The sequence below is a fragment of the Salvelinus fontinalis genome, chromosome 7, assembly GCF_029448725.1.
Source record: "Salvelinus fontinalis isolate EN_2023a chromosome 7, ASM2944872v1, whole genome shotgun sequence".
NCBI lineage: Eukaryota > Metazoa > Chordata > Actinopteri > Salmoniformes > Salmonidae > Salvelinus > Salvelinus fontinalis.
In genome coordinates, this window is record NC_074671.1 from 10,017,105 (window position 1) to 10,042,831 (window position 25,727).

General features: G+C 46.6%; 1 protein-coding gene across 1 annotated transcript in view; it reads left to right on the forward strand.

Annotated features, from left to right (window-relative positions):
- LOC129858968 (docking protein 6-like) overlaps positions 1–23,905 on the forward strand; it is a 195,470-nt gene extending 171,565 nt beyond the window's left edge. The window contains exon 8 of the mRNA XM_055928235.1: positions 20,417–23,905. Coding sequence (XP_055784210.1) covers positions 20,417–20,574 — 158 coding nt within the window. The 3' untranslated portion in view covers positions 20,575–23,905. The remainder of the gene's footprint in view (positions 1–20,416) is intronic.
- The last annotated feature ends 1,822 nt before the right edge of the window (positions 23,906–25,727 follow it).

Consider the following 25,727-nt stretch of genomic DNA (forward strand, 5'->3'; position numbering starts at 1 on the left):
ACACAAACCCACCCACGCCCTCAGTCACACAAACCCACCCACACTCTCAGTCACTCAAACCCACCCACGCCCTCAGTCACACAAACCCACCCACGCTCTCAGTCACAAAAACCCACCGATGCTCAGTCACACAAACCCACCCACGCTCTCAGTCACACAAACCCACCCACACTCAGTCACACAAACCTACCCATGCTCAGTCACACAAACCCACCTATGCCCTCAGTCACAAAAACCCACCCACGCTCTGTCACACAAACTCACCCACACTCTCAGTCACTCAAACCCACCCACACTCTCAGTCACACAAACCCACCCACACTCTCAGTCACTCAAACCCACCCACGCTCTCAGTCACACAAACCCACCGATGCTCAGTCACACAAACACACCCACGCCCTCAGTCACACAAACCCACCCGTGCTCTCAGTCACACCATCCCACCCACGCCCTCAGTCACACCAACCCACCGACGCTCTCAGTCACTCAAACCCACCCACACTCTCAGTCACTCAAACCCACCCACACTCTCAGTCACACAAACCCACCTATGCCCTCAGTCACACAAACCCACCCACGCTCTGTCACACAAACCCACCCACACTCTCAGTCACTCAAACCCACCCACACTCTCAGTCACACAAACCCACCCACACTCTCAGTCACTCAAACCCACCCACGCTCTCAGTCACACAAACCCACCGATGCTCAGTCACACAAACCCACCCACGCTCTCAGTCACACAAACCCACCCACGCTCAGTCACACAAACCTACCCATGCTCAGTCACACAAACCCACCCACGCCCTCAGTCACACAAACCCACCCACGCGCTCAGTCACACAAACCCACCCACGCCCTCAGTCACACAAACCCACCCGTGCTCTCAGTCACACAAACCCACCCACGCCCTCAGTCACACAAACCCACCCACACTCTCAGTCACTCAAACCCACCCACGCCCTCAGTCACACAAACCCACCCACGCTCTCAGTCACAAAAACCCACCGATGCTCAGTCACACAAACCCACCCACGCTCTCAGTCACACAAACCCACCCACACTCAGTCACACAAACCTACCCATGCTCAGTCACACAAACCCACCCACGCCCTCAGTCACACAAACTCACCCACGCCCTCAGTCACACAAACCCACCCACGCCCTCAGTCACTCAAACCCACCCACGCTCTCAGTCACACAAACCCACCCACGCTCTCAGTCACACAAACCCACCCGTGCTCTCAGTCACACCAACCCACCCACGCCCTCAGTCACACCAACCCACCCACGCTCTCAGTCACTCAAACCCACCCACGCCCTCAGTCACACAAACCCACACTTGCTCTCAGTCACACAAACCCACCTATGACCTCAGTCACAAATCCCACCCACGCTCTGTCACACAAACCCACCCATGCTCTCAGTCACTCAAACCCACCCATGCTCTCAGTCTTTCAAACCCACCCATGCTCTCAGTCACAGAAACCCACCCACGCTCTCAGTCACTCAAACCCATCCATTCTCTGTCATACAAACCCACCCACGCCCTCAGTCACACCAACCCACCCACGCTCTCAGTCACTCAAACCCACCCACGCCCTCAGTCACACAAACCCACACATGCTCTCAGTCACACAAACCCACCTATGCCCTCAGTCACACAAACCCACCCACGCTCTGTCACACAAATCCACCCTTGCTCTCAGTCACTCAAACCCACCCATGCTCTCAGTCTTTCAAACCCACCCATGCTCTCAGTCACACAAACCCATCCATTCTCTGTCATACAAACCCACCCACGCCCTCACTCACACCCACCCACCCACGCTCTCAGTCACTCAAACCCACCCACGCCCTCAGTCACACAAACCCACACATGCTCTCAGTCACACAAACCCACCTATGCCCTCAGTCACAAAAACCCACCCACGCTCTGTCACACAAACCCACCCACACTCTCAGTCACTCAAACCCACCCACACTCTCAGTCACACAAACCCAACCACACTCTCAGTCACTCAAACCCACCCACGCTCTCAGTCACACAAACCCACCGATGCTCAGTCACACAAACCCACCCACGCCCTCAGTCACACAAACCCACCCGTGCTCTCAGTCACACCATCCCACCCACGCCCTCAGTCACACCAACCCACCGACGCTCTCAGTCACTCAAACCCACCCACACTCTCAGTCACTCAAACCCACCCACACTCTCAGTCACACAAACCCACCTATGCCCTCAGTCACAAAAACCCACCCACGCTCTGTCACACAAACCCACCCACACTCTCAGTCACTCAAACCCACCCACACTCTCAGTCACACAAACCCACCCACACTCTCAGTCACTCAAACCCACCCACGCTCTCAGTCACACAAACCCACCGATGCTCAGTCACACAAACCCACCCACGCTCTCAGTCACACAAACCCACCCACGCTCAGTCACACAAACCTACCCATGCTCAGTCACACAAACCCACCCACGCCCTCAGTCACACAAACCCACCCACGCTCTCAGTCACACAAACCCACCCACGCCCTCAGTCACACAAACCCACCCGTGCTCTCAGTCACACAAACCCACCCACGCCCTCAGTCACACCAACCCACCCACGCTCTCAGTCACTCAAACCCACCCACGCCCTCAGTCACACAAACCCACCCACGCTCTCAGTCACACAAACCCACCGATGCTCAGTCACACAAACCCACCCACGCTCTCAGTCACACAAACCCACCCACACTCAGTCACACAAACCTACCCATGTTCAGTCACACGAACCCACCCACGCCCTCAGTCACACAAACTCACCCACGCCCTCAGTCACACAAACCCACCCACGCCCTCAGTCACTCAAACCCACCCACGCTCTCAGTCACACAAACCCACCCACGCCCTCAGTCACACAAACCCACCCGTGCTCTCAGTCACACAAACCCACCCACGCCCTCAGTCACACAAACCCACCCGTGCTCTCAGTCACACAAACCCACCCACGCCCTCAGTCACACCAACCCACCCACGCTCTCAGTCACTCAAACCCACCCACGCCCTCAGTCACACAAACCCACCCACGCTCTCAGTCGCACAAACCCACCGATGCTCAGTCACACAAACCCACCCACGCTCTCAGTCACACAAACCCACCCACACCCTCAGTCACACAAACTCACCCACGCCCTCAGTCACACAAACCCACCCACGCCCTCAGTCACTCAAACCCACCCACGCTCTCAGTCACACAAACCCACCCACGCCCTCAGTCACACAAACCCACCCGTGCTCTCAGTCACACCAACCCACCCACGCCCTCAGTCACACCAACCCACCCACGCTCTCAGTCACTCAAACCCACCCACGCCCTCAGTCACACAAACCCACACATGCTCTCAGTCACACAAACCCACCTATGCCCTCAGTCACAAATCCCACCCACGCTCTGTCACACAAACCCACCCATGCTCTCAGTCACTCAAACCCACCCATGCTCTCAGTCTTTCAAACCCACCCATGCTCTCAGTCACAGAAACCCATCCATTCTCTGTCATACAAACCCACCCACGCCCTCAGTCACACCAACCCACCCACGCTCTCAGTCACTCAAACCCACCCACGCCCTCAGTCACACAAACCCACACATGCTCTCAGTCACACAAACCCACCTATGCCCTCAGTCACACAAACCCACCCACGCTCTGTCACACAAACCCACCCACACTCTCAGTCACTCAAACCCACCCACACTCTCAGTCACACAGACCCACCCACACTCTCAGTCACTCAAACCCACCCACGCTCTCAGTCACACAAACCCACTGATGCTCAGTCACACAAACCCACCCACGCTCTCAGTCACACAAACCCACCCACGCTCAGTCACACAAACCTACCCATGCTCAGTCACACAAACCCACCCACGCCCTCAGTCACACAAACTCACCCACGCCCTCAGTCACACAAACCCACCCACGCCCTCAGTCACTCAAACCCACCCACGCTCTCAGTCACAACAAACCCACCCACGCCCTCAGTCACAGAAACCCGCCCATGCTCTCAGTCTTTCAAACCCACCCATGCTCTCAGTCACACAAACCCATCCATTCTCTGTCATACAAACCCACCCATGCTCTCAGTCACACAAACCCACCTATGCTCTCAGTCACTCAAACCCACCCATGCCCTCAGTCACACAAACCCACCTATGCTCTCAGTCACTCAAACCCACCCATGCCCTCAGTCACACAAACCCGCCCACACTCTCAGTCACTCAAACCCACCCACACTCTCAGTCACTCAAACCCACCCACACTCTCAGTCACTCAAACCCACCACACTCTCAGTCACACAAACCCACCCACACTCTCAGTCACTCAAACCCACCCACGCTCTCAGTCACACCAACCCACCCATTCTCAGTCACACAAACACACCCACGCTCTCAGTCACACAAACCCACCCACGCTCTGTCACACAAACCTACCCATGCTCAGTCACACCAACCCACCCATGCCCTCAGTCACACAAACCCACCCACGCCCTCAGTCACACCAACCCACCCACGCTCTCAGTCACACCAACCCACCCACACTCTCAGTCACACCAACCCTGCTGTTTATGGTCCAGCAGATGATCAGATCCGTTGTATTTTCTCACTGTGAGCCGGACTGTCATTTTCCAGCCTACATTGTTGTGGGTGGATAAAGGGATTCTCTTGGCAGAGACAGAGGAGGGTTGTGGTTGGCTGCACTCTGGCTGTTTCACAAATCTAATAAGGAGAAAAAAGAGAAGTGTTCCTCTTTCCCCTGTTGCGGTCTCAGTGATTTTCAAAAGTGATGATAGGAGTGAACAGTGGAGGATCTGTACTGGGAACGTTTTGAAGTGGATAGTTTGACTTGTGTGTGTGTGACTCACTCCACCTGTTCTGTATGAAACCCACTGCTGTGATTGGCTTCACATAATCCACTTCACATCACACTGGCTTCTCTCTCTCTCTTTACCCACCCCCCTTTAGCTCCCTCTGTAATCAAATAGTCCTCATCCTTTCTCTGCCCCTTCTTCCACGCCCATGTTTTATGTGGAAGAGTCACTGGTAGGCAGACAGACAGAGACACACACAGGCGTACACACAGGCGTACACACAGGCGTACACACAGGCATACACACAGGCATACACACAGGCATACACACAGGCAGACACACAGGCAGACAGGCAGACAGACAGACAAGCAGACAGACAGACAAGCAGACAGACACACAGGCAGACACAGAGAGTGGCACAGACCACCCAGCCAACACCCTCCAGATAGGATCCAGCCACAGCTGGACCAGACCAGTGACCACCCGCCAACACCCTCCAGATAGGATCCAGCCACAGCTGGACCAGACCAGTGACCACCCGCCAACACCCTCCGAATAGGATCCAGCCACAGCTGGACCAGACCAGTGACCACCCGCCAACACCCTTCGAATAGGATCCAGCCACAGCTGGACCAGACCAGTGACCACCCAGCCAACACCCTCCTGATAGGATCCAGCCACAGCTGGACCAGACCAGTGACCACCCAGCCAACACCCTCCTGATAGGATCCAGCCACAGCTGGACCAGACCAGTGACCACCCGCCAACACCCTCCAGATAGAATCCAGCCACAGCTGGACCAGACCAGTGACCACCCGCCAACACCCTCTGAATAGGATCCAGCCACAGCTGGACCAGACCAGTGACCACCCAGCCAACACCCTCCTGATAGGATCCAGCCACAGCTGGACCAGACCAGTGACCACCCAGCCAACACCCTCCAGATAGGATCCAGCCACAGCTGGACCAGACCAGTGACCACCCAGCCAACACCCTCCTGATAGGATCCAGCCACAGCTGGACCAGACCAGTGACCACCCGCCAACACCCTCCTGATAGGATCCAGCCACAGCTGGACCAGACCAGTGACCACCCGCCAACACCCTCCTGATAGGATCCAGCCACAGCTGGACCAGACCAGTGACCACCCAGCCAACACCCTCCTGATAGGATCCAGCCACAGCTCACAGACACAGAGGCCCACTGGAGTATGTATCACAGAGGCCCACTGGAGTATGTATCACAGAGGCCCACTGGAGTATGTATCACAGAGGCCCACTGGAGTATGCATCACACATACTGTCTTTGACATAAAATTGGACACACCTGCACCCTAGAACACCTGCAGTATAGAACACCTGCAGCATAGAACACCTGCAGTATAGAACACCTGCACCATAGAACACCTGCAGTATAGAACACCTGCAGCATAGAACACCTGCAGTATAGAACAGCTGCAGTATAGAACAGCTGCAGTATAGAACACCTGCAGTATAGAACACCTGCACCATAGAACACCTGCAGTATAGAACACCTGCAGCATAGAACACCTGCAGTATAGAACACCTGCACCATAGAACACCTGCAGTATAGAACACCTGCAGCATAGAACACCTGCAGTATAGAACAGCTGCAGTATAGAACAGCTGCAGTATAGAACACCTGCAGTATAGAACACCTGCAGTATAGAACACCTGCAGGATAGAACAGCTGCAGTATAGAACACCTGCAGTATAGAACAGCTGCAGTATAGAACACCTGCAGTATAGAACACCTGCAGTATAGAACACCTGCAGGATAGAACACCTGCACCATAGAACACCTGCAGTATAGAACACCTGCAGCATAGAACACCTGCAGTATAGAACACCTGCACCATAGAACACCTGCAGTATAGAACACCTGCAGCATAGAACACCTGCAGTATAGAACAGCTGCAGTATAGAACAGCTGCAGTATAGAACACCTGCAGTATAGAACACCTGCAGTATAGAACACCTGCAGGATAGAACAGCTGCAGGATAGAACACCTGCAGTATAGAACACCTGCAGTATAGAACACCTGCAGTATAGAACAGCTGCAGTATAGAACACCTGCAGGATAGAACAGCTGCACCATAGAACACCTGCAGTATAGAACAGGTGCAGTGTAGAATACCTGCACCATAGAACACCTGCAGTATAGAACAGGTGCAGTGTAGAACACCTGCACCATAGAACACCTGCAGTATAGAACAGGTGCAGTGTAGAACACCTGCACCATAGAACACCTGCAGTATAGAACAGGTGCAGTGTAGAACACCTGCACCATAGAACAGCTGCACCGTAGAACACCTGCAGTATAGAACAGCTGCAGTATAGAACACCTGCAGGAAAGAACAGCTGCACCATAGAACACCTGCAGTATAGAACAGGTGCAGTATAGAACACCTGCAGGATAGAACAGCTGCACCATAGAACACCTGCAGTATAGAACAGCTGCACCGTAGAACACCTGCAGTATAGAACAGCTGCAGTATAGAACACCTGCAGGATAGAACAGCTGTACCATAGAACACCTGCAGTATAGAACAGGTGCAGTATAGAATACCTGCAGGATAGAACAGCTGCACCATAGAACACCTGCAGTATAGAACAGGTGCAGTATAGAACACCTGCAGGATAGAACAGCTGCACCATAGAACACCTGCAGTATAGAACAGCTGCACCATAGAACAGCTGCAGTATAGAACACCTGCAGTATAGAACACCTGCAGTATAGAACACCTGCAGGATAGAACACCTGCACCATAGAACACCTGCAGTATAGAACACCTGCAGCATAGAACACCTGCAGTATAGAACACCTGCACCATAGAACACCTGCAGTATAGAACACCTGCAGCATAGAACACCTGCAGTATAGAACAGCTGCAGTATAGAACAGCTGCAGTATAGAACACCTGCAGTATAGAACACCTGCAGTATAGAACACCTGCACCATAGAACACCTGCAGTATAGAACAGGTGCAGTATAGAACACCTGCAGTATAGAACAGCTGCAGTATAGAACAGCTGCAGTATAGAACAGCTGCAGTATAGAACAGCTGCAGTATAGAACAGGTGCAGTATAGAACACCTGCAGGATAGAACAGCTGCACCATAGAACACCTGCAGTATAGAACAGCTGCACCGTAGAACACCTGCAGTATAGAACAGCTGCAGTATAGAACACCTGCAGGATAGAACAGCTGTACCATAGAACACCTGCAGTATAGAACAGGTGCAGTATAGAATACCTGCAGGATAGAACAGCTGCACCATAGAACACCTGCAGTATAGAACAGGTGCAGTATAGAACACCTGCAGTATAGAACACCTGCAGCATAGAACACCTGCAGTATAGAACAGCTGCAGTATAGAACAGCTGCAGTATAGAACACCTGCAGTATAGAACACCTGCAGTATAGAACACCAGCAGGATAGAACACCTGCACCATAGAACACCTGCAGTATAGAACACCTGCAGAATAGAACACCTGCAGTATAGAACACCTGCACCATAGAACACCTGCAGTATAGAACACCTGCAGCATAGAACACCTGCAGTATAGAACAGCTGCAGTATAGAACAGCTGCAGTATAGAACACCTGCAGTATAGAACACCTGCAGGATAGAACAGCTGCAGTATAGAACACCTGCAGTATAGAACACCTGCAGTATAGAACACCTGCAGTATAGAACAGCTGCAGTATAGAACACCTGCAGTATAGAACAGCTGCAGTATAGAACACCTGCAGGATAGAACAGCTGCACCATAGAACACCTGCAGTATAGAACAGGTGCAGTGTAGAACACCTGCACCATAGAACACCTGCAGTATAGAACAGGTGCAGTGTAGAACACCTGCACCATAGAACACCTGCAGTATAGAACAGGTGCAGTGTAGAACACCTGCACCATAGAACACCTGCAGTATAGAACAGGTGCAGTGTAGAACACCTGCACCATAGAACAGCTGCACCGTAGAACACCTGCAGTATAGAACAGCTGCAGTATAGAACACCTGCAGGAAAGAACAGCTGCACCATAGAACACCTGCAGTATAGAACAGGTGCAGTATAGAACACCTGCAGGATAGAACAGCTGCACCATAGAACACCTGCAGTATAGAACAGCTGCACCGTAGAACACCTGCAGTATAGAACAGCTGCAGTATAGAACAGCTGCAGGATAGAACAGCTGTACCATAGAACACCTGCAGTATAGAACAGGTGCAGTATAGAATACCTGCAGGATAGAACAGCTGCACCATAGAACACCTGCAGTATAGAACAGGTGCAGTATAGAACACCTGCAGGATAGAACAGCTGCACCATAGAACACCTGCAGTATAGAACAGCTGCACCATAGAACACCTGCAGTATAGAACAGCTGCACCATAGAACACCTGCAGTATAGAACAGCTGCAGTATAGAACACCTGCAGTATAGAACAGGTGCAGTGTAGAACACCTGCACCATAGAACACCTGCAATGTAGAACACCTGCAGGATAGAACACCTGCAGTGTAGAACAGGTGCAGTGTAGAACACCTGCACCATAGAACACCTGGAGTGTAGAACACCTGCAGTATAGAACACCTGCACCGTAGAACACCTGCAGTATAGAACACCTGCAGGATAGAACACCTGCAGTATAGAACACCTGCAGCATAGAACACCTGCAGTATAGAACACCTGTAGCATAGAACACCTGCAGTATAGAAAACCTGCACCATAGAACACCTGCAGTGTAGAACACCTGCACCATAGAACACCTGCAGTGTAGAACACCTGCAACTTAGAACACCTGCAACTTAGAACACCTGCACCTTAGAACACCTGCAACTTAGAAAACCTGCAGTATAGAACACCTGCAGTATAGAACACCTGCAGTGTAGAACACCTGCAGTGTAGAACACATCCAGCGTAGAACACCTGCAGTATAGAACACCTGCAGCATAGAACACCTGCAGTGTAGAACACCTGCAGTATAGAACACCTGCACCATAGAACACCTGCAGTGTAGAACACCTGCACCATAGAACACCTGCAGTGTAGAACACCTGCAGCATAGAACACCTGCACCATAGAACACCTGCAGTGTAGAACACCTGCACCATAGAACACCTGCAGTGTAGAACACCTGCACCTTAGAACACCTGCACCTTAGAACACCTGCAGTGTAGAACACCTGCAGTGTAGAACACCTGCAGTGTAGTACAGCTGCACCATAGAACACCTGCAGTATAGAACAGCTGCAGCATAGAACACCTGCAGTATAGAACACCTGCAGTATAGAACACCTGCAGTATAGAACAGCTGCAGTATAGAACAGCTGCACCATAGAACACCTGCAGTATAGAACACCTGCACCTTAGAACACCTGCACCTTAGAACACCTGCAGTGTAGAACACCTGCAGTGTAGAACACCTGCAGTGTAGAACAGCTGCACCATAGAACACCTGCAGTATAGAACAGCTGCAGCATAGAACACCTGCAGTATAGAACACCTGCACCATAGAACACCTGCAGTATAGAACAGGTGCAGTGTAGAACACCTGCACCATAGAACACCTGCAGTATAGAACAGGTGCAGTGTAGAACACCTGCACCATAGAACACCTGCAGTATAGAACAGGTGCAGTGTAGAACACCTGCAGGATAGAACAGCTGCACCGTAGAACACCTGCAGTATAGAACAGCTGCAGTATAGAACACCTGCAGGATAGAACAGCTGTACCATAGAACACCTGCAGTATAGAACAGCTGCAGTATAGAACACCTGCAGGATAGAACAGCTGTACCATAGAACACCTGCAGTATAGAACAGCTGCAGCATAGAACACCTGCAGTATAGAACACCTGCACCATAGAACACCTGCAGTATAGAACAGGTGCAGTGTAGAACACCTGCACCATAGAACACCTGCAGTATAGAACAGGTGCAGTGTAGAACACCTGCAGGATAGAACAGCTGCACCGTAGAACACCTGCAGTATAGAACAGCTGCAGTATAGAACACCTGCAGGATAGAACAGCTGTACCATAGAACACCTGCAGTATAGAACAGGTGCAGTATAGAATACTTGCAGGATAGAACAGCTGCACCATAGAACACCTGCAGTATAGAACAGGTGCAGTATAGAACACCTGCAGGATAGAACAGCTGCACCATAGAACACCTGCAGTATAGAACAGCTGCACCATAGAACACCTGCAGTATAGAACAGCTGCACCATAGAACACCTGCAGTATAGAACAGCTGCAGTATAGAACACCTGCAGTATAGAACAGGTGCAGTGTAGAACACCTGCACCATAGAACACCTGCAGTGTAGAACACCTGCAGGATAGAACACCTGCAGTGTAGAACAGGTGCAGTGTAGAACACCTGCACCATAGAACACCTGCAGTGTAGAACACCTGCAGTATAGAACACCTGCACCGTAGAACACCTGCAGTATAGAACACCTGCAGGATAGAACACCTGCAGTATATAACACCTGCAGCATAGAACACCTGCAGTATAGAACACCTGCAGCATAGAACACCTGCAGTATAGAAAACCTGCACCATAGAACACCTGCAGTGTAGAACACCTGCACCATAGAACACCTGCAGTGTAGAACACCTGCAACTTAGAACACCTGCAACTTAGAACACCTGCACCTTAGAACACCTGCAGTATAGAACACCTGCAGTGTAGAACACCTGCAGTGTAGAACACATCCAGTGTAGAACACCTGCAGTATAGAACACCTGCAGCATAGAACACCTGCAGCGTAGAACACCTGCAGTGTAGAACACCTGCAGTATAGAACACCTGCAGTATAGAACACCTGCACCATAGAACACCTGCAGTGTAGAACACCTGCACCATAGAACACCTGCAGTGTAGAACACCTGCACCTTAGAACACCTGCAGTGTAGAACACCTGCAGCGTAGAACACCTGCAGTATAGAACACCTGCAGCGTAGAACACCTGCAGTGTAGAACACCTGCAGTATAGAACACCTGCACCATAGAACACCTGCAGTGTAGAACACCTGCACCATAGAACACCTGCAGTGTAGAACACCTGCAGTATAGAACACCTGCACCATAGAACACCTGCAGTGTAGAACACCTGCACCATAGAACACTTGCAGTGTAGAACACCTGCACCTTATAACACCTGCACCTTAGAACACCTGCACCTTAGAACACCTGCAGTGTAGAACACCTGCAGTGTAGAACACCTGCAGTATAGAACACCTGCAGTATAGAACACCTGCAGCATAGAACACCTGCAGTATAGAACACCTGCAGTATAGAACACCTGCAGTATAGAACAGCTGCAGTATAGAACAGCTGCACCATAGAACACCTGCAGTATAGAACACCTGCACCTTAGAACACCTGCACCTTAGAACACCTGCAGTGTAGAACACCTGCAGTGTAGAACACCTGCAGTGTAGAACAGCTGCACCATAGAACACCTGCAGTATAGAACAGCTGCAGCATAGAACACCTGCAGTATAGAACACCTGCACCATAGAACACCTGCAGTATAGAACAGGTGCAGTGTAGAACACCTGCACCATAGAACACCTGCAGTATAGAACAGGTGCAGTGTAGAACACCTGCACCATAGAACACCTGCAGTATAGAACTGGTGCAGTGTAGAACACCTGCACCATAGAACAGCTGCACCGTAGAACACCTGCAGTATAGAACAGCTGCAGTATAGAACACCTGCAGGAAAGAACAGCTGCACCATAGAACACCTGCAGTATAGAACAGGTGCAGTATAGAACACCTGCAGGATAGAACAGCTGCACCATAGAACACCTGCAGTATAGAACAGCTGCACCGTAGAACACCTGCAGTATAGAACAGCTGCAGTATAGAACACCTGCAGGATAGAACAGCTGTACCATAGAACACCTGCAGTATAGAACAGGTGCAGTATAGAATACTTGCAGGATAGAACAGCTGCACCATAGAACACCTGCAGTATAGAACAGGTGCAGTATAGAACACCTGCAGGATAGAACAGCTGCACCATAGAACACCTGCAGTATAGAACAGCTGCACCATAGAACACCTGCAGTATAGAACAGCTGCACCATAGAACACCTGCAGTATAGAACAGCTGCACCATAGAACACCTGCAGTATAGAACAGCTGCAGTATAGAACACCTGCAGTATAGAACAGGTGCAGTGTAGAACACCTGCACCATAGAACACCTGCAGTGTAGAACACCTGCAGGATAGAACACCTGCAGTGTAGAACAGGTGCAGTGTAGAACACCTGCACCATAGAACACCTGCAGTCTAGAACACCTGCAGTATAGAACACCTGCACCGTAGAACACCTGCAGTATAGAACACCTGCAGGATAGAACACCTGCAGTATATAACATCTGCAGCATAGAACACCTGCAGTATAGAACACCTGCAGCATAGAACACCTGCAGTATAGAAAACCTGCACCATAGAACACCTGCAGTGTAGAACACCTGCACCATAGAACACCTGCAGTGTAGAACACCTGCAACTTAGAACACCTGCAACTTAGAACACCTGCACCTTAGAACACCTGCAACTTAGAAAACCTGCAGTATAGAACACCTGCAGTATAGAACACCTGCAGTGTAGAACACCTGCAGTGTAGAACACATCCAGTGTAGAACACCTGCAGTATAGAACACCTGCAGCATAGAACACCTGCAGCGTAGAACACCTGCAGTGTAGAACACCTGCAGTATAGAACACCTGCACCATAGAACACCTGCAGTATAGAACACCTGCACCATAGAACACCTGCAGTGTAGAACACCTGCACCATAGAACACCTGCACCTTAGAACACCTGCACCTTAGAACACCTGCACCTTAGAACACCTGCAGTGTAGAACACCTGCAGTGTAGAACACCTGCAGTGTAGAACAGCTGCACCATAGAACACCTGCAGTATAGAACACCTGCAGCATAGAACACCTGCAGTATAGAACACCTGCAGTATAGAACACCTGCAGTATAGAACAGCTGCAGTATAGAACAGCTGCACCATAGAACACCTGCAGTATAGAACACCTGCACCTTAGAACACCTGCACCTTAGAACACCTGCAGTGTAGAACACCTGCAGTGTAGAACACCTGCAGTGTAGAACAGCTGCACCATAGAACACCTGCAGTATAGAACAGCTGCAGCATAGAACACCTGCAGTATAGAACACCTGCACCATAGAACACCTGCAGTATAGAACAGGTGCAGTGTAGAACACCTGCACCATAGAACACCTGCAGTATAGAACAGGTGCAGTGTAGAACACCTGCACCATAGAACACCTGCAGTATAGAACAGGTGCAGTGTAGAACACCTGCACCATAGAACAGCTGCACCGTAGAACACCTGCAGTATAGAACAGCTGCAGTATAGAACACCTGCAGGAAAGAACAGCTGCACCATAGAACACCTGCAGTATAGAACAGGTGCAGTATAGAACACCTGCAGGATAGAACAGCTGCACCATAGAACACCTGCAGTATAGAACAGCTGCACCGTAGAACACCTGCAGTATAGAACAGCTGCAGTATAGAACACCTGCAGGATAGAACAGCTGTACCATAGAACACCTGCAGTATAGAACAGGTGCAGTATAGAATACTTGCAGGATAGAACAGGTGCAGTGTAGAACACCTGCACCATAGAACAGCTGCACCGTAGAACACCTGCAGTATAGAACAGCTGCAGTATAGAACACCTGCAGGAAAGAACAGCTGCACCATAGAACACCTGCAGTATAGAACAGGTGCAGTATAGAACACCTGCAGGATAGAACAGCTGCACCATAGAACACCTGCAGTATAGAACAGCTGCACCATAGAACACCTGCAGTATAGAACAGCTGCACCATAGAACACCTGCAGTATAGAACAGCTGCACCATAGAACACCTGCAGTATAGAACAGCTGCAGTATAGAACACCTGCAGTATAGAACAGGTGCAGTGTAGAACACCTGCACCATAGAACACCTGCAGGATAGAACACCTGCAGTGTAGAACAGGTGCAGTGTAGAACACCTGCACCATAGAACACCTGCAGTCTAGAACACCTGCAGTATAGAACACCTGCACCGTAGAACACCTGCAGTATAGAACACCTGCAGGATAGAACACCTGCAGTATATAACATCTGCAGCATAGAACACCTGCAGTATAGAACACCTGCAGCATAGAACACCTGCAGTATAGAAAACCTGCACCATAGAACACCTGCAGTGTAGAACACCTGCACCATAGAACACCTGCACCATAGAACACCTGCAACTTAGAACACCTGCAACTTAGAACACCTGCAACTTAGAACACCTGCACCTTAGAACACCTGCAACTTAGAAAACCTGCAGTATAGAACACCTGCAGTATAGAACACCTGCAGTGTAGAACACCTGCAGTGTAGAACACATCCAGTGTAGAACACCTGCAGTATAGAACACCTGCAGCATAGAACACCTGCAGCGTAGAACACCTGCAGTGTAGAACACCTGCAGTATAGAACACCTGCACCATAGAACACCTGCAGTATAGAACACCTGCACCATAGAACACCTGCAGTGTAGAACACCTGCACCATAGAACACCTGCAGTGTAGAACACCTGCACCTTAGAACACCTGCACCTTAGAACACCTGCAGTGTAGAACACCTGCAGTGTAGAACACCTGCAGTGTAGAACACCTGCAGTGTAGAACAGCTGCACCATAGAACACCTGCAGTATAGAACAGCTGCAGCATAGAACACCTGCAGTATAGAACACCTGCAGTATAGAACACCTGCAGTATAGAACACCTGCAGTATAGAACACCTGCAGTATAGAACAGCTCCAGTATAGAACAGCTGCACCATAGAACACCTGCAGTATAGAACACCTGCACCTTAGAACACCTGCACCTTAGAACACCTGCAGTGTAGAACACCTGCAGTGTAGAATACCTGCAGTGTAGAATACCTGCAGTGTAGAACACCTGCAGTGTAGAATACCTGCAGTGTAGAACACCTGCACCATAGAACACCTGCAGTATAGAACGCCTGCAGCATAGAACACCTGCAGCATAGAACACCTGCAGCATAGAACACCTGCAGTATAGAACAGCTGCAGTATAGAACAGCTGCACCATAGAACACCTGCAGTATAGAACAGCTGCAGCATAGAACACCTGCAGTATAGAACAGCTGCAGTATAGAACACCTGCACCATAGAACACCTGCAGTATAGAACACCTGCAGTATAGAACACCTGCAGTATAGAACAGCTGCAGTATAGAACAGCTGCACCATAGAACACCTGCAGTATAGAACACCTGCAGTATAGAACACCTGCACCATAGAACACCTGCAGTGTAGAACACCTGCAGTATAGAACACCTGCACAGTCTTAGTGAAAAACACCACCCAGTATCCATTATTAAGACCAGTCTCAGTGAAAAACACCACCCAGTATCCATTATTAAGACCAGTCTCAGTGAAAAACACCACCCAGTATTCATTATTAAGAACCAGTCTCAGTGAAAAACACCACCCAGTATCCATTATTAAGAACCAGTCTCAGTGAAAAACACCACCCAGTATCCATTATTAAGACCAGTCTCAGTGAAAAACACCACCCAGTATTCATTATTAAGAACCAGTCTCAGTGAAAAACACCACCCAGTATCCATTATTAAGAACCAGTCTCAGTGAAAACACCACCCAGTATCCATTATTAAGAACCAGTCTGAGTGAAAAACACCACCCAGTATCCATTATTAAGAACCAGTCTTAGTGAAAAACACCACCCAGTATCCATTATTAAGACCAGTCTTAGTGAAAAACACCACCCAGTATCCATTATTAAGACCAGTCTCAGTGAAAAACACCACCCAGTATCCATTATTAAGACCATTCTAATTGAAAAACACCACCCAGTATCTATTATTAAGAACCAGTCTTAGTGAAAAACATCACCCAGTATCCATTATTAAGAACCAGTCTTAGTGAAAAACACCACCCAGTATCTATTATTAAGAACCAGTCTTAGTGAAAAACACCACCCAGTATCTATTATTAAGAACCAGTGTCAGTGAAAAACACCACCCAGTATTCATTATTAAGAACCAGTCTCAGTGAAAAACACCACCCAGTATCCATTATTAAGAACCAGTCTCAGTGAAAAACACCACCCAGTATCCATTATTAAGAACCAGTGTCAGTGAAAAACACCACCCAGTATCCATTATTAAGAACCAGTCTTAGTGAAAAACATCACCCAGTATCTATTATTAAGACCAGTCTCAGTGAAAACACCACCCAGTATCCATTATTAAGAACAAGTCTCAGTGAAAAACACCACCCAGTATCCATTATTAAGACCAGTCTAATTGAAAAACACCACCCAGTATTCATTATTAAGACCAGTCTTAGGGAAAAACACCACCCAGTATCCATTATTAAGAACCAGTCTTAGGGAAAAACACCACCCAGTATCCATTATTAAGACCAGTCTCAGTGAAAAACACCACCCAGTATCCATTATTAAGACCAGTCTCAGTGAAAAACACCACCCAGTATCTATTATTAAGACCAGTCTCAGTGAAAAACACCACCCAGTATCCATTATTAAGACCAGTCTCAGTGAAAACACCACCCAGTATCTATGATTAAGAACCAGTCTCAGTGAAAAACACCACCCAGTATCCATTATTAAGAACCAGTCTTAGTGAAAAACACCACCCAGTATCCATTATTAAGACCAGTCTCAGTAAAAACACCACCCAGTATCCATTATTAAGAACCAGTCTCAGTAAAAACACCACCCAGTATCCATTATTAAGAACCAGTCTCAGTGAAAAACATCACCCAGTATCCATTATTAAGAACCAGTCTCAGTGAAAAACACCACCCAGTATCCATTATTAAGACCAGTCTCAGTAAAAACACCACCCAGTATCCATTATTAAGAACCAGTCTCAGTGAAAAACATCACCCAGTATTCATTATTAAGAACCAGTCTCAGTGAAAAACACCACCCAGTATCCATTATTAAGAACCAGTCTTAGTGAAAACACCACCCAGTATCCATTATTAAGACCAGTCTCAGTGAAAAACACCACCCACTATCTATTTACATCCCTGTTTCCACAGATATTCAATAACAGGAAGTCTGAAGCAATTTTGATAATACAATTTGAATTAAGAAAGAGAGGAGTTTTTACTGAGGTTGTTTTGTGGTCCAGAGAAATATGCTCGTTCAAATATTTTTTATTGAACACACACAGGAATGGTGTATAGGTATAAAAGGCAGGTATACAATTTTTAACTAAACATAAAAGAGCAGACAGAACCAAAAAAGACCCAGAGTTCTGGGTACAAAACAAATATTACAAAACAAGACATACAGAACAGGGACAGGTAGAAAGAAAGAGGGTAGGTGTCACCCCCCTCTTATTCCCCCCCCCTTTATCCCTCCCCCACTTATTCCCCCCCTTTATCCCTCCCCCACTTATTCCCCCCCTTTCTCCCTTCCCCTTATTCCCCTCCCGACTGCTCGGGTGGCGGTGCCAGCACATGCTGCCCAAAGGTGGATTAAAATATTACAATTGAGAGTACGTTAAAAAGTACAAATTCCCAGCGCCGGATGGTCCAAGTAAGAGAGGAAAGGCTGCCAGATTTGGTCAAATGTTGATAATTTATTGTTCAGAATATATCTAATCCTTTCTAAGTGTACAGTGTTTGCCAATTCGCTGAGCCATAGTTTGGTAGTGGGCGCTTCCCTCTTTTTCCAGAACAACAAGATTAGTTTTTTTGCCGAAATGAGACTGTAAGAGATGAGTTGTTTTGGGGGGTTGGTTAATCCGTTTAGGGAATCAGACAGAGAAATATGCTAAATGTTTAGGACTGTACAGTACAACAAAGCAAACACTGGGAACTGTACATCACAGTAGGCTGCTGAAGGGGCTGACGGCTCGTAATAATGGCCGGAACGGCATGAATGGAATGTCGTCAAACACTTGGAAACCATGGAAACCATAGAAAACGTGTGTTTGATGTATTTGATACCATTCCGTTCATTCCGCTCCAGTCATAACCACGAGCCCATTCTCCCCAATCCACCAATCTCCTGTGGTACATACCTACCTACCGAGCACGTACCTATCTACCTACCTACCTACGTACGCACCTAGTACCATACCTACGTATGTAATTACATACACACACGTCACAGGAGGCTGCTGAGGGGAGGACGGCTCATCATAATGGCAGGAATGGAGTAAATGGAACGGTATCAAACACATGGAAATATATTTGATGTATTTAATACCATTCCACAGATTCCTCTCCAGCCATTACCACAAGCCCATCCTCCCCAATTAAGGTTCCAACAGCCGCCTGTGATACACATTTGCACTCTTACTGAAATGCAAAATGATTAAAACCCAAAACAAATACCTTTTAAGTTATACAACCTATCTTGTCTCGTCTTCCAAGCTTTGGAAATAAAAATTGCAGCCAGGAATACTTATGTTCTGAATAGCCATTCAAGTCTTTCTTCATCATCGGTACTCCAGAATAGTTCTGGTTTCTGTTGTTGCATTTTTTCAAACAAGGTCACTCTTAAATCATCATATAAAGGACAGTCAGATAAAAAGTGCAGTTCATTCTCCATCTCCCCTAAATCACAGACGGTACATAGCCACTCATCTTCATCTATGACATTGAACATGCCGACTTCAATAGCCAGAGGCACTATCTCGGTTCCCAACAAGGACCTTTACATGTGTTGTTAGGTGACATGTGACATAGGGTTCTGGATCATAGCTGTTTTTCATCTAGTTGTAAGTTCTGTGTTTTTTGTTTTAGCCATATATCAGTTGACCCATTTTGTCTTTGTAGGTAAGGGTTACGTTGTGTTTGATTGACATTGCCTCGTATCTGGTATCTAAATACGTTTTCTAGATCAGCTTCCTTAAATATGTAATTGAGTTCCTTTGTCCATGGGGGTAGTCGTGTGTTTTATCCCAGTTGACATAGTATTTATTATTCTGTCCTCTTGCATATTGATAAGACGGTTCCATAAACATTTTACCCTGCCTTATTTTACCGGGCTCCCATCCCATGTCTCCTTGAATAGCAAGGCTTGGGACAAGCTTATGTACTCCAAGGAAACACCTCCTGGCTCTGTTTTGACTAGAGTTAGCTGTTAGCAGAATGAAACAATGTAAAGTATGTACCACAGGAGGCTGTTGAGGGGAGGACGGCTCATAGCAATGGCTGGAAAGGAACCAATAGAATGTCATCAAACACATAGAAACCATGGAAACCATGTGTTTGATGTATCTGATACCATTCCACCCCTTCCTCTCCAGCCATTACCACGAGCCCGTCCTCCCCAATTAAGGTGCCGCCAACCTCCTGTGGTATGTACTAGTATGGACATTGGGATGTAGTGTAGCCAGAGAGACTGTCCTCTTCCTCACCACGGGCCTTCTGTTGTTTCCAGGTACTAGCCTGACGATGACCCTGATGACCCGAGCACAGACCTTCCCCAGCTTTGTCTCTGGAAAGACAGAAGAAGAGCAGTCCTCACAGCGCCAGGAAGAGGCACTATCCCCCTCCAGTGGCTACGGCTCAAACTGCAGCCAGGTGACGCTCCAATGACAAGTAGCTTCAGAACAAAACTGGACTTTAGAAAGCCTGTAGAAAAATGTAAAGGAACATGTATGATATATCATTTTATGTTAATACATTATGATGATAGTGTTAATTTAGACAGGAACATATATATATATCTATATATATACTTATGAACGGATTATTGGGGGACACCTGTTGGGTCCAGTTCATTAGGGAGATCTGTTCTACCTTTCTGTAATGTTTGTCGCTGTTTCAGTCTGTTCACCTGCAACAAGCACCACATCCTTTCATTTGAAAATGCTCTGCTTGTCCAAGAGTACAGGTCTGTACATATAGTATGTGTAGAATCATCCCAACTTCAAAAGGCATGAACAAATACATACGATTAAAATATTAGCAAAGTCTGAGAAACAGGACCGTAGGCTTAGACTTTCTAACTCTGACCTTTGTGGGCTCCCGAGTGGCACAGAGGTCTAAGGCACTGCATCTCCATGCTTCAGACATCACTACAGACACCCTGGTTCGAATCCAGACTGTATCACAACCGGCTGTGATTGGGAGTTCCATAGGGCAGCGCACAATTGGCCAAGCGTTGTCTGGTGTCGGCCAGTCATTGTAAAATAAGAATTTGATCTTAAATGACTTACCTTGTTAAATTGCATTTAAAATACAGTGTCAAGAAAAAGTATGTGAACCCTTTGGAAATACCTGGATTTCTGCATAAATTGATGATAAGATTTGATCTGATCTTCATCTAGCTCACAACAATACATATTCTTCTTAAACTAATAATACACAAACAATTATACAATTTCATGTCTTTATTGAACACACCGTGTAAACATTCACAGTGCAGGGTGGGAAAAGTATGTGAACCCTTGGATTTAATAACTATTTGACCCTCCTTTGGCAGCAATAATCTCAACCAAACATTTTCTCAGACCTGCACAACGGTCAAGAGGAGTTTTGGACCATTCCCCTTTACAAAACTGTTTCAGTTTAGCAATATTCTTTGAATGTCTGGTGTGAACTGCTCTCTTGAGGTCATGCCACAACATCTCAATCGGGTTGAGGTCAGGACTCTAGAAGATGATTTTTTTACTGTTGAAGCGATTCTGTTGTTGATTTACTTCTGTGTCGTTGCTCTGTTGCATCACCCAACTTCTGTTGAGGTTCAGTTGGCGGACAGATATTTTAAAGTTGAATGTTAGGCTGTCTTGATAAACTTCCGATTTTTTTTCCGTCGATGATAGGAAGCTGTCCAGGCCCTGAGGCAGCAAAGCATCCCCAAAACATGATGCTCCCTCCACCATACTTTACAGTTGAGATGAGGTTTTGATGTTGGTGTGCTGTGCCTTTTTTTTCTCCACACATAGTGTTGTGTGTTCCTTCTAAACTACAAAACTTTAGTTTAATCTGTCCACAGAATATATTTCCAGTAGCGCTGTGTAACATCCAGGTGCTCTTTTGCAAACTTCAGACATGCAGCAATGTTCTTTTGGACAGCAAGTGGCTTCTTCCGTGGTGTCCTCCCATGAACACCATTCTTGTTTAGTGTTTACGTATCGTAGACTCGTCAACAGAGATGTTAGCATGTTCCAGAGATTTCTGCAAGTCTTTAGTTGACACTCAAGGATTCTTCTTAACCTCATTGAACATTCTGCGCTGTGCTCATGCAGTCATCTTTAGAGGACGGCCACTCCTAGGGAGAGTAGCAACAGTGCTGAACTTTCTCCATTTATAGACAATTGGTCTTACCGTGGACTGATGAACAACAAGGCTTTCAGAGATACTTTTGTAACCATTTCCAGCTTTATGCAAGTCTAACAATTCTTAAACTAAGGACTTCTGAGATCACTTTTGTTCGAGGAATGGTTCACATCAGACAATGCTTCTTGAGAATAGCAAACTCAAATTGTGTGAGTGTTTTTATAGGGCAAAGCATCTCTAACCAACATCTCCAATCTTGTCTCATTGGTTGGACTCCAGGTCAGCTGACTCCTGACTCTAATTAGCTTTTGGAGAAGTCATTAGATGAGGGGTTCACATACTTTTTTCTAACCTACACTGTGAATGTTTACATTATGTATTCAATATAGACAAGAAAAATACAATCATTTGTGTGTCATTAGTTTAAGCACACTATGTTTGTCTATTGTTGTGACTTAGATGAAGATCAGATCAAATGTGTTGACCAATTTATGCAGAAATCCAGGTAATTCCAAAGGGTTCACATAGTTTTTCTTGCCACTGTATATATTGTTAACAAGCGGTTTGATGCCTTCTGTGTGGAACCCTCAGAGCCGTTCTGACTACTGGTGTATTCCAGACCTTGCACCTTGTCCTCCAGCCACAGAATGAAGTGCCTTGTGATGCATGCCGACTGCAGTGTGACACTACTGTACCAGACACAGGCCTCTGTCTCTGTGTCTGTCATTGTTAGCGATGATTACGCTGCATCTCTGGAGCAAGACATTCTGAAAATAGTCTTGTCAATTTGTATTACATTTTTTAAAGTCTTGTCATTATCTGAGAAATGATACAGTTTCCACCAATTCAGAGTTTCCAAGAACACAAAGTCAATGATCACAAGAAAAGACAATCTGTTTATTGAGGTACTCAGATGAGCATATTTGTCCAAAACTGTTTATCCTATTAAATATTTTGTCAAAGTTTGATTATTTATTTTCATAGCGGTAGACATGTTTACATGGAATCCCCAAAAACATCCAAGGCACAGTATAAAATTATAACCATGAATATCATGTATTTAGATCACACCATTAGCTGTTTGTTTAGTTCTACTTAACACACATGTGAATCAATTTAACCTCAACGTTGGTTGGATTAACAAAGAAAGTGCCCTTCTACGAAAGGTTCTCGTTATCTATTTGTTACGGTGTTAATTAACGGTGTAAAACTGTAAAGGGAGGAATCGGTTCCAGTTAGTTTGGAGTATTTATATCACTATGGTAAGGAGAGACAGTATTTCCAGGCTGTTCTGTGACGTTCGTCATTTGCTGTTTTCCACGTTACATGTCCTTCTCCTGTTGTTTATGTCAGCCATCTTGTTTTAATAAAGTTGAGGGATACACAGGAGGTTTTCTGTCCGGCACTACACTACACATTGGTAATGTTCCTACCACCACAATGTTAGTTTGATGTTAACGTCTAAATAGTCACACACTATATGCATTTGTGTGTTTTTTTTTTTTTTACTTTGTCGTAATACGTGTTAATAGCACTTTTAATACATTGAGTGTAGGATTACTTTATTCACTCACTCAATGTATATACTGTATGTAATATGTTTTTTTCCCGATGAGGTAAGAGAATAAATTGAATGTACATGCTGTCAAGGTATACAATGTTTTTTTTTTTGTTTTTCTTCTGCGTCTTCTTTGTTCTGCTGACGATACATTTCTCAGTTGATTTACCCAACGTGTAACAGGGCTAAATGCAGTTGCATTAGGTTACCTGATAAGCCGGTAAGTAACTAGGGCAGAGATTCAATCAAAACCGCGTTGCAATGTGCTTTAAAAGTCAATTTCGCAGACGTTCGCGAAGATCGCATTCATGGCAAGCGCTGCGGATGTCGACTGAGCGGAAATTACCTCAAACAGTTAAGTGCAATGCGCTTGTTTACAACACACCTTTTGATTTAAACCCGGGTCAAACACTCCTAGAAAATACCAATGGATGTCACGGTTGGTTTTTATTTAGTTCACATGAGGTCATTAATAAAGTCACAGAGAAACAGACTGTATCAGCACCTATTGTACAGATGCTTAATGCATTGACAAGACTCTCTGTATTCCCACATTGTCCATTGTTCTTCCTCTTCCTGCTGAGAGGTCTTTCATTCCTAAGACCTCCGTTATGTTCTTAGCTGTGAATATCATTTGAATTGTGTCTAATCGCAGCATTCATGTACACTGAGTGTACAAAATATTAGGAACACCTTCCTAATACCTCAATTTTACTCTTAGCTATGAATATAATTATATTTTGTCCGACACAGTCAGAATGATTTCTAATCACAGTATTCATATACACTGAGTGTATAAAACATTAAGAACACCTTCCTAGTATTGAGTTGCACCCCACCACCCCAACCCCGCATTCTTTGATACACACAGGACACTGTTGAGTGTGCAAAAAACAGCAACGTTGCAGTTCTTGACACAAACCTGTGTACTTGGCACCTACTATCAGACCCCGCTCAAAGGCACTTACATTTTTGTCTTGTCCATGCACCTTCTGAATGGCACACATACACAATCCATGTCTCAGTTGTCTCAAGGCTTAAACATTCTTCTTTGACCTGTTTCCTCCCCTTCATCTACACTGATTGAAATAGATTTAACAGGTGACATCAATAAGGGATTGTAGCTTTCACCTGGATTCACCTGGTCGGTCTATGTCATGGAAAGAGCAGGTGTTCTTAATGTTTTGTAGACTCAGTGTAGATTCTACAGTTAGAATGAGAATTCATATTTGATCTATGGCTTAGATGCAAGGAACACACACTGTTTCATCTGATGATTATAATTTTACATCAGAGAAATTCCATGACAACATTCCATGAGAACCCACAGATCCCATTTGCATAATAACAACCAGGAAATACAGCATTCCCTGAGGATGACACGGCACGATTGCTTTGTTCTTTGTCACACAATTGAGTTAGAGACGATTGTGAGGATTTGAATAGAGAATGTGATAGTTTCTAATGGTGAACTTTTTTTAATGACAGTTTGCTTAGGGAGTTACTGAGTTCTGCCTGTGAAGCCTTCAACGATACATCTTTAGGTCAGACAGGGGTCTGTAACACAGCACTGAGGTCAGAGGTCAGACAGGGGTGTGTAACACAGCACTGCTCCCTATCTCGTCCTCTTAGTGTGTGGACGTATGGTGTGCATGTTGGCGTACACTGGCATATCTCCCCTCTGATTGGTCCCCTTCCTCATCCTGTCATGCACAGATACGTTCTGATAGTCGTTGCAGGAATAGAAAGACATTAGAAATTAGAGAATATATATATATATTAGAGATGTGCCACAGACTGATTCATGGAAACAAGAGGATACTCTATGATGAACATAATACTATTATGTTAATATCCAGTATCCACATGATCAGGAAATGACGAGAGTTAATGTTATATTTTTACCTGT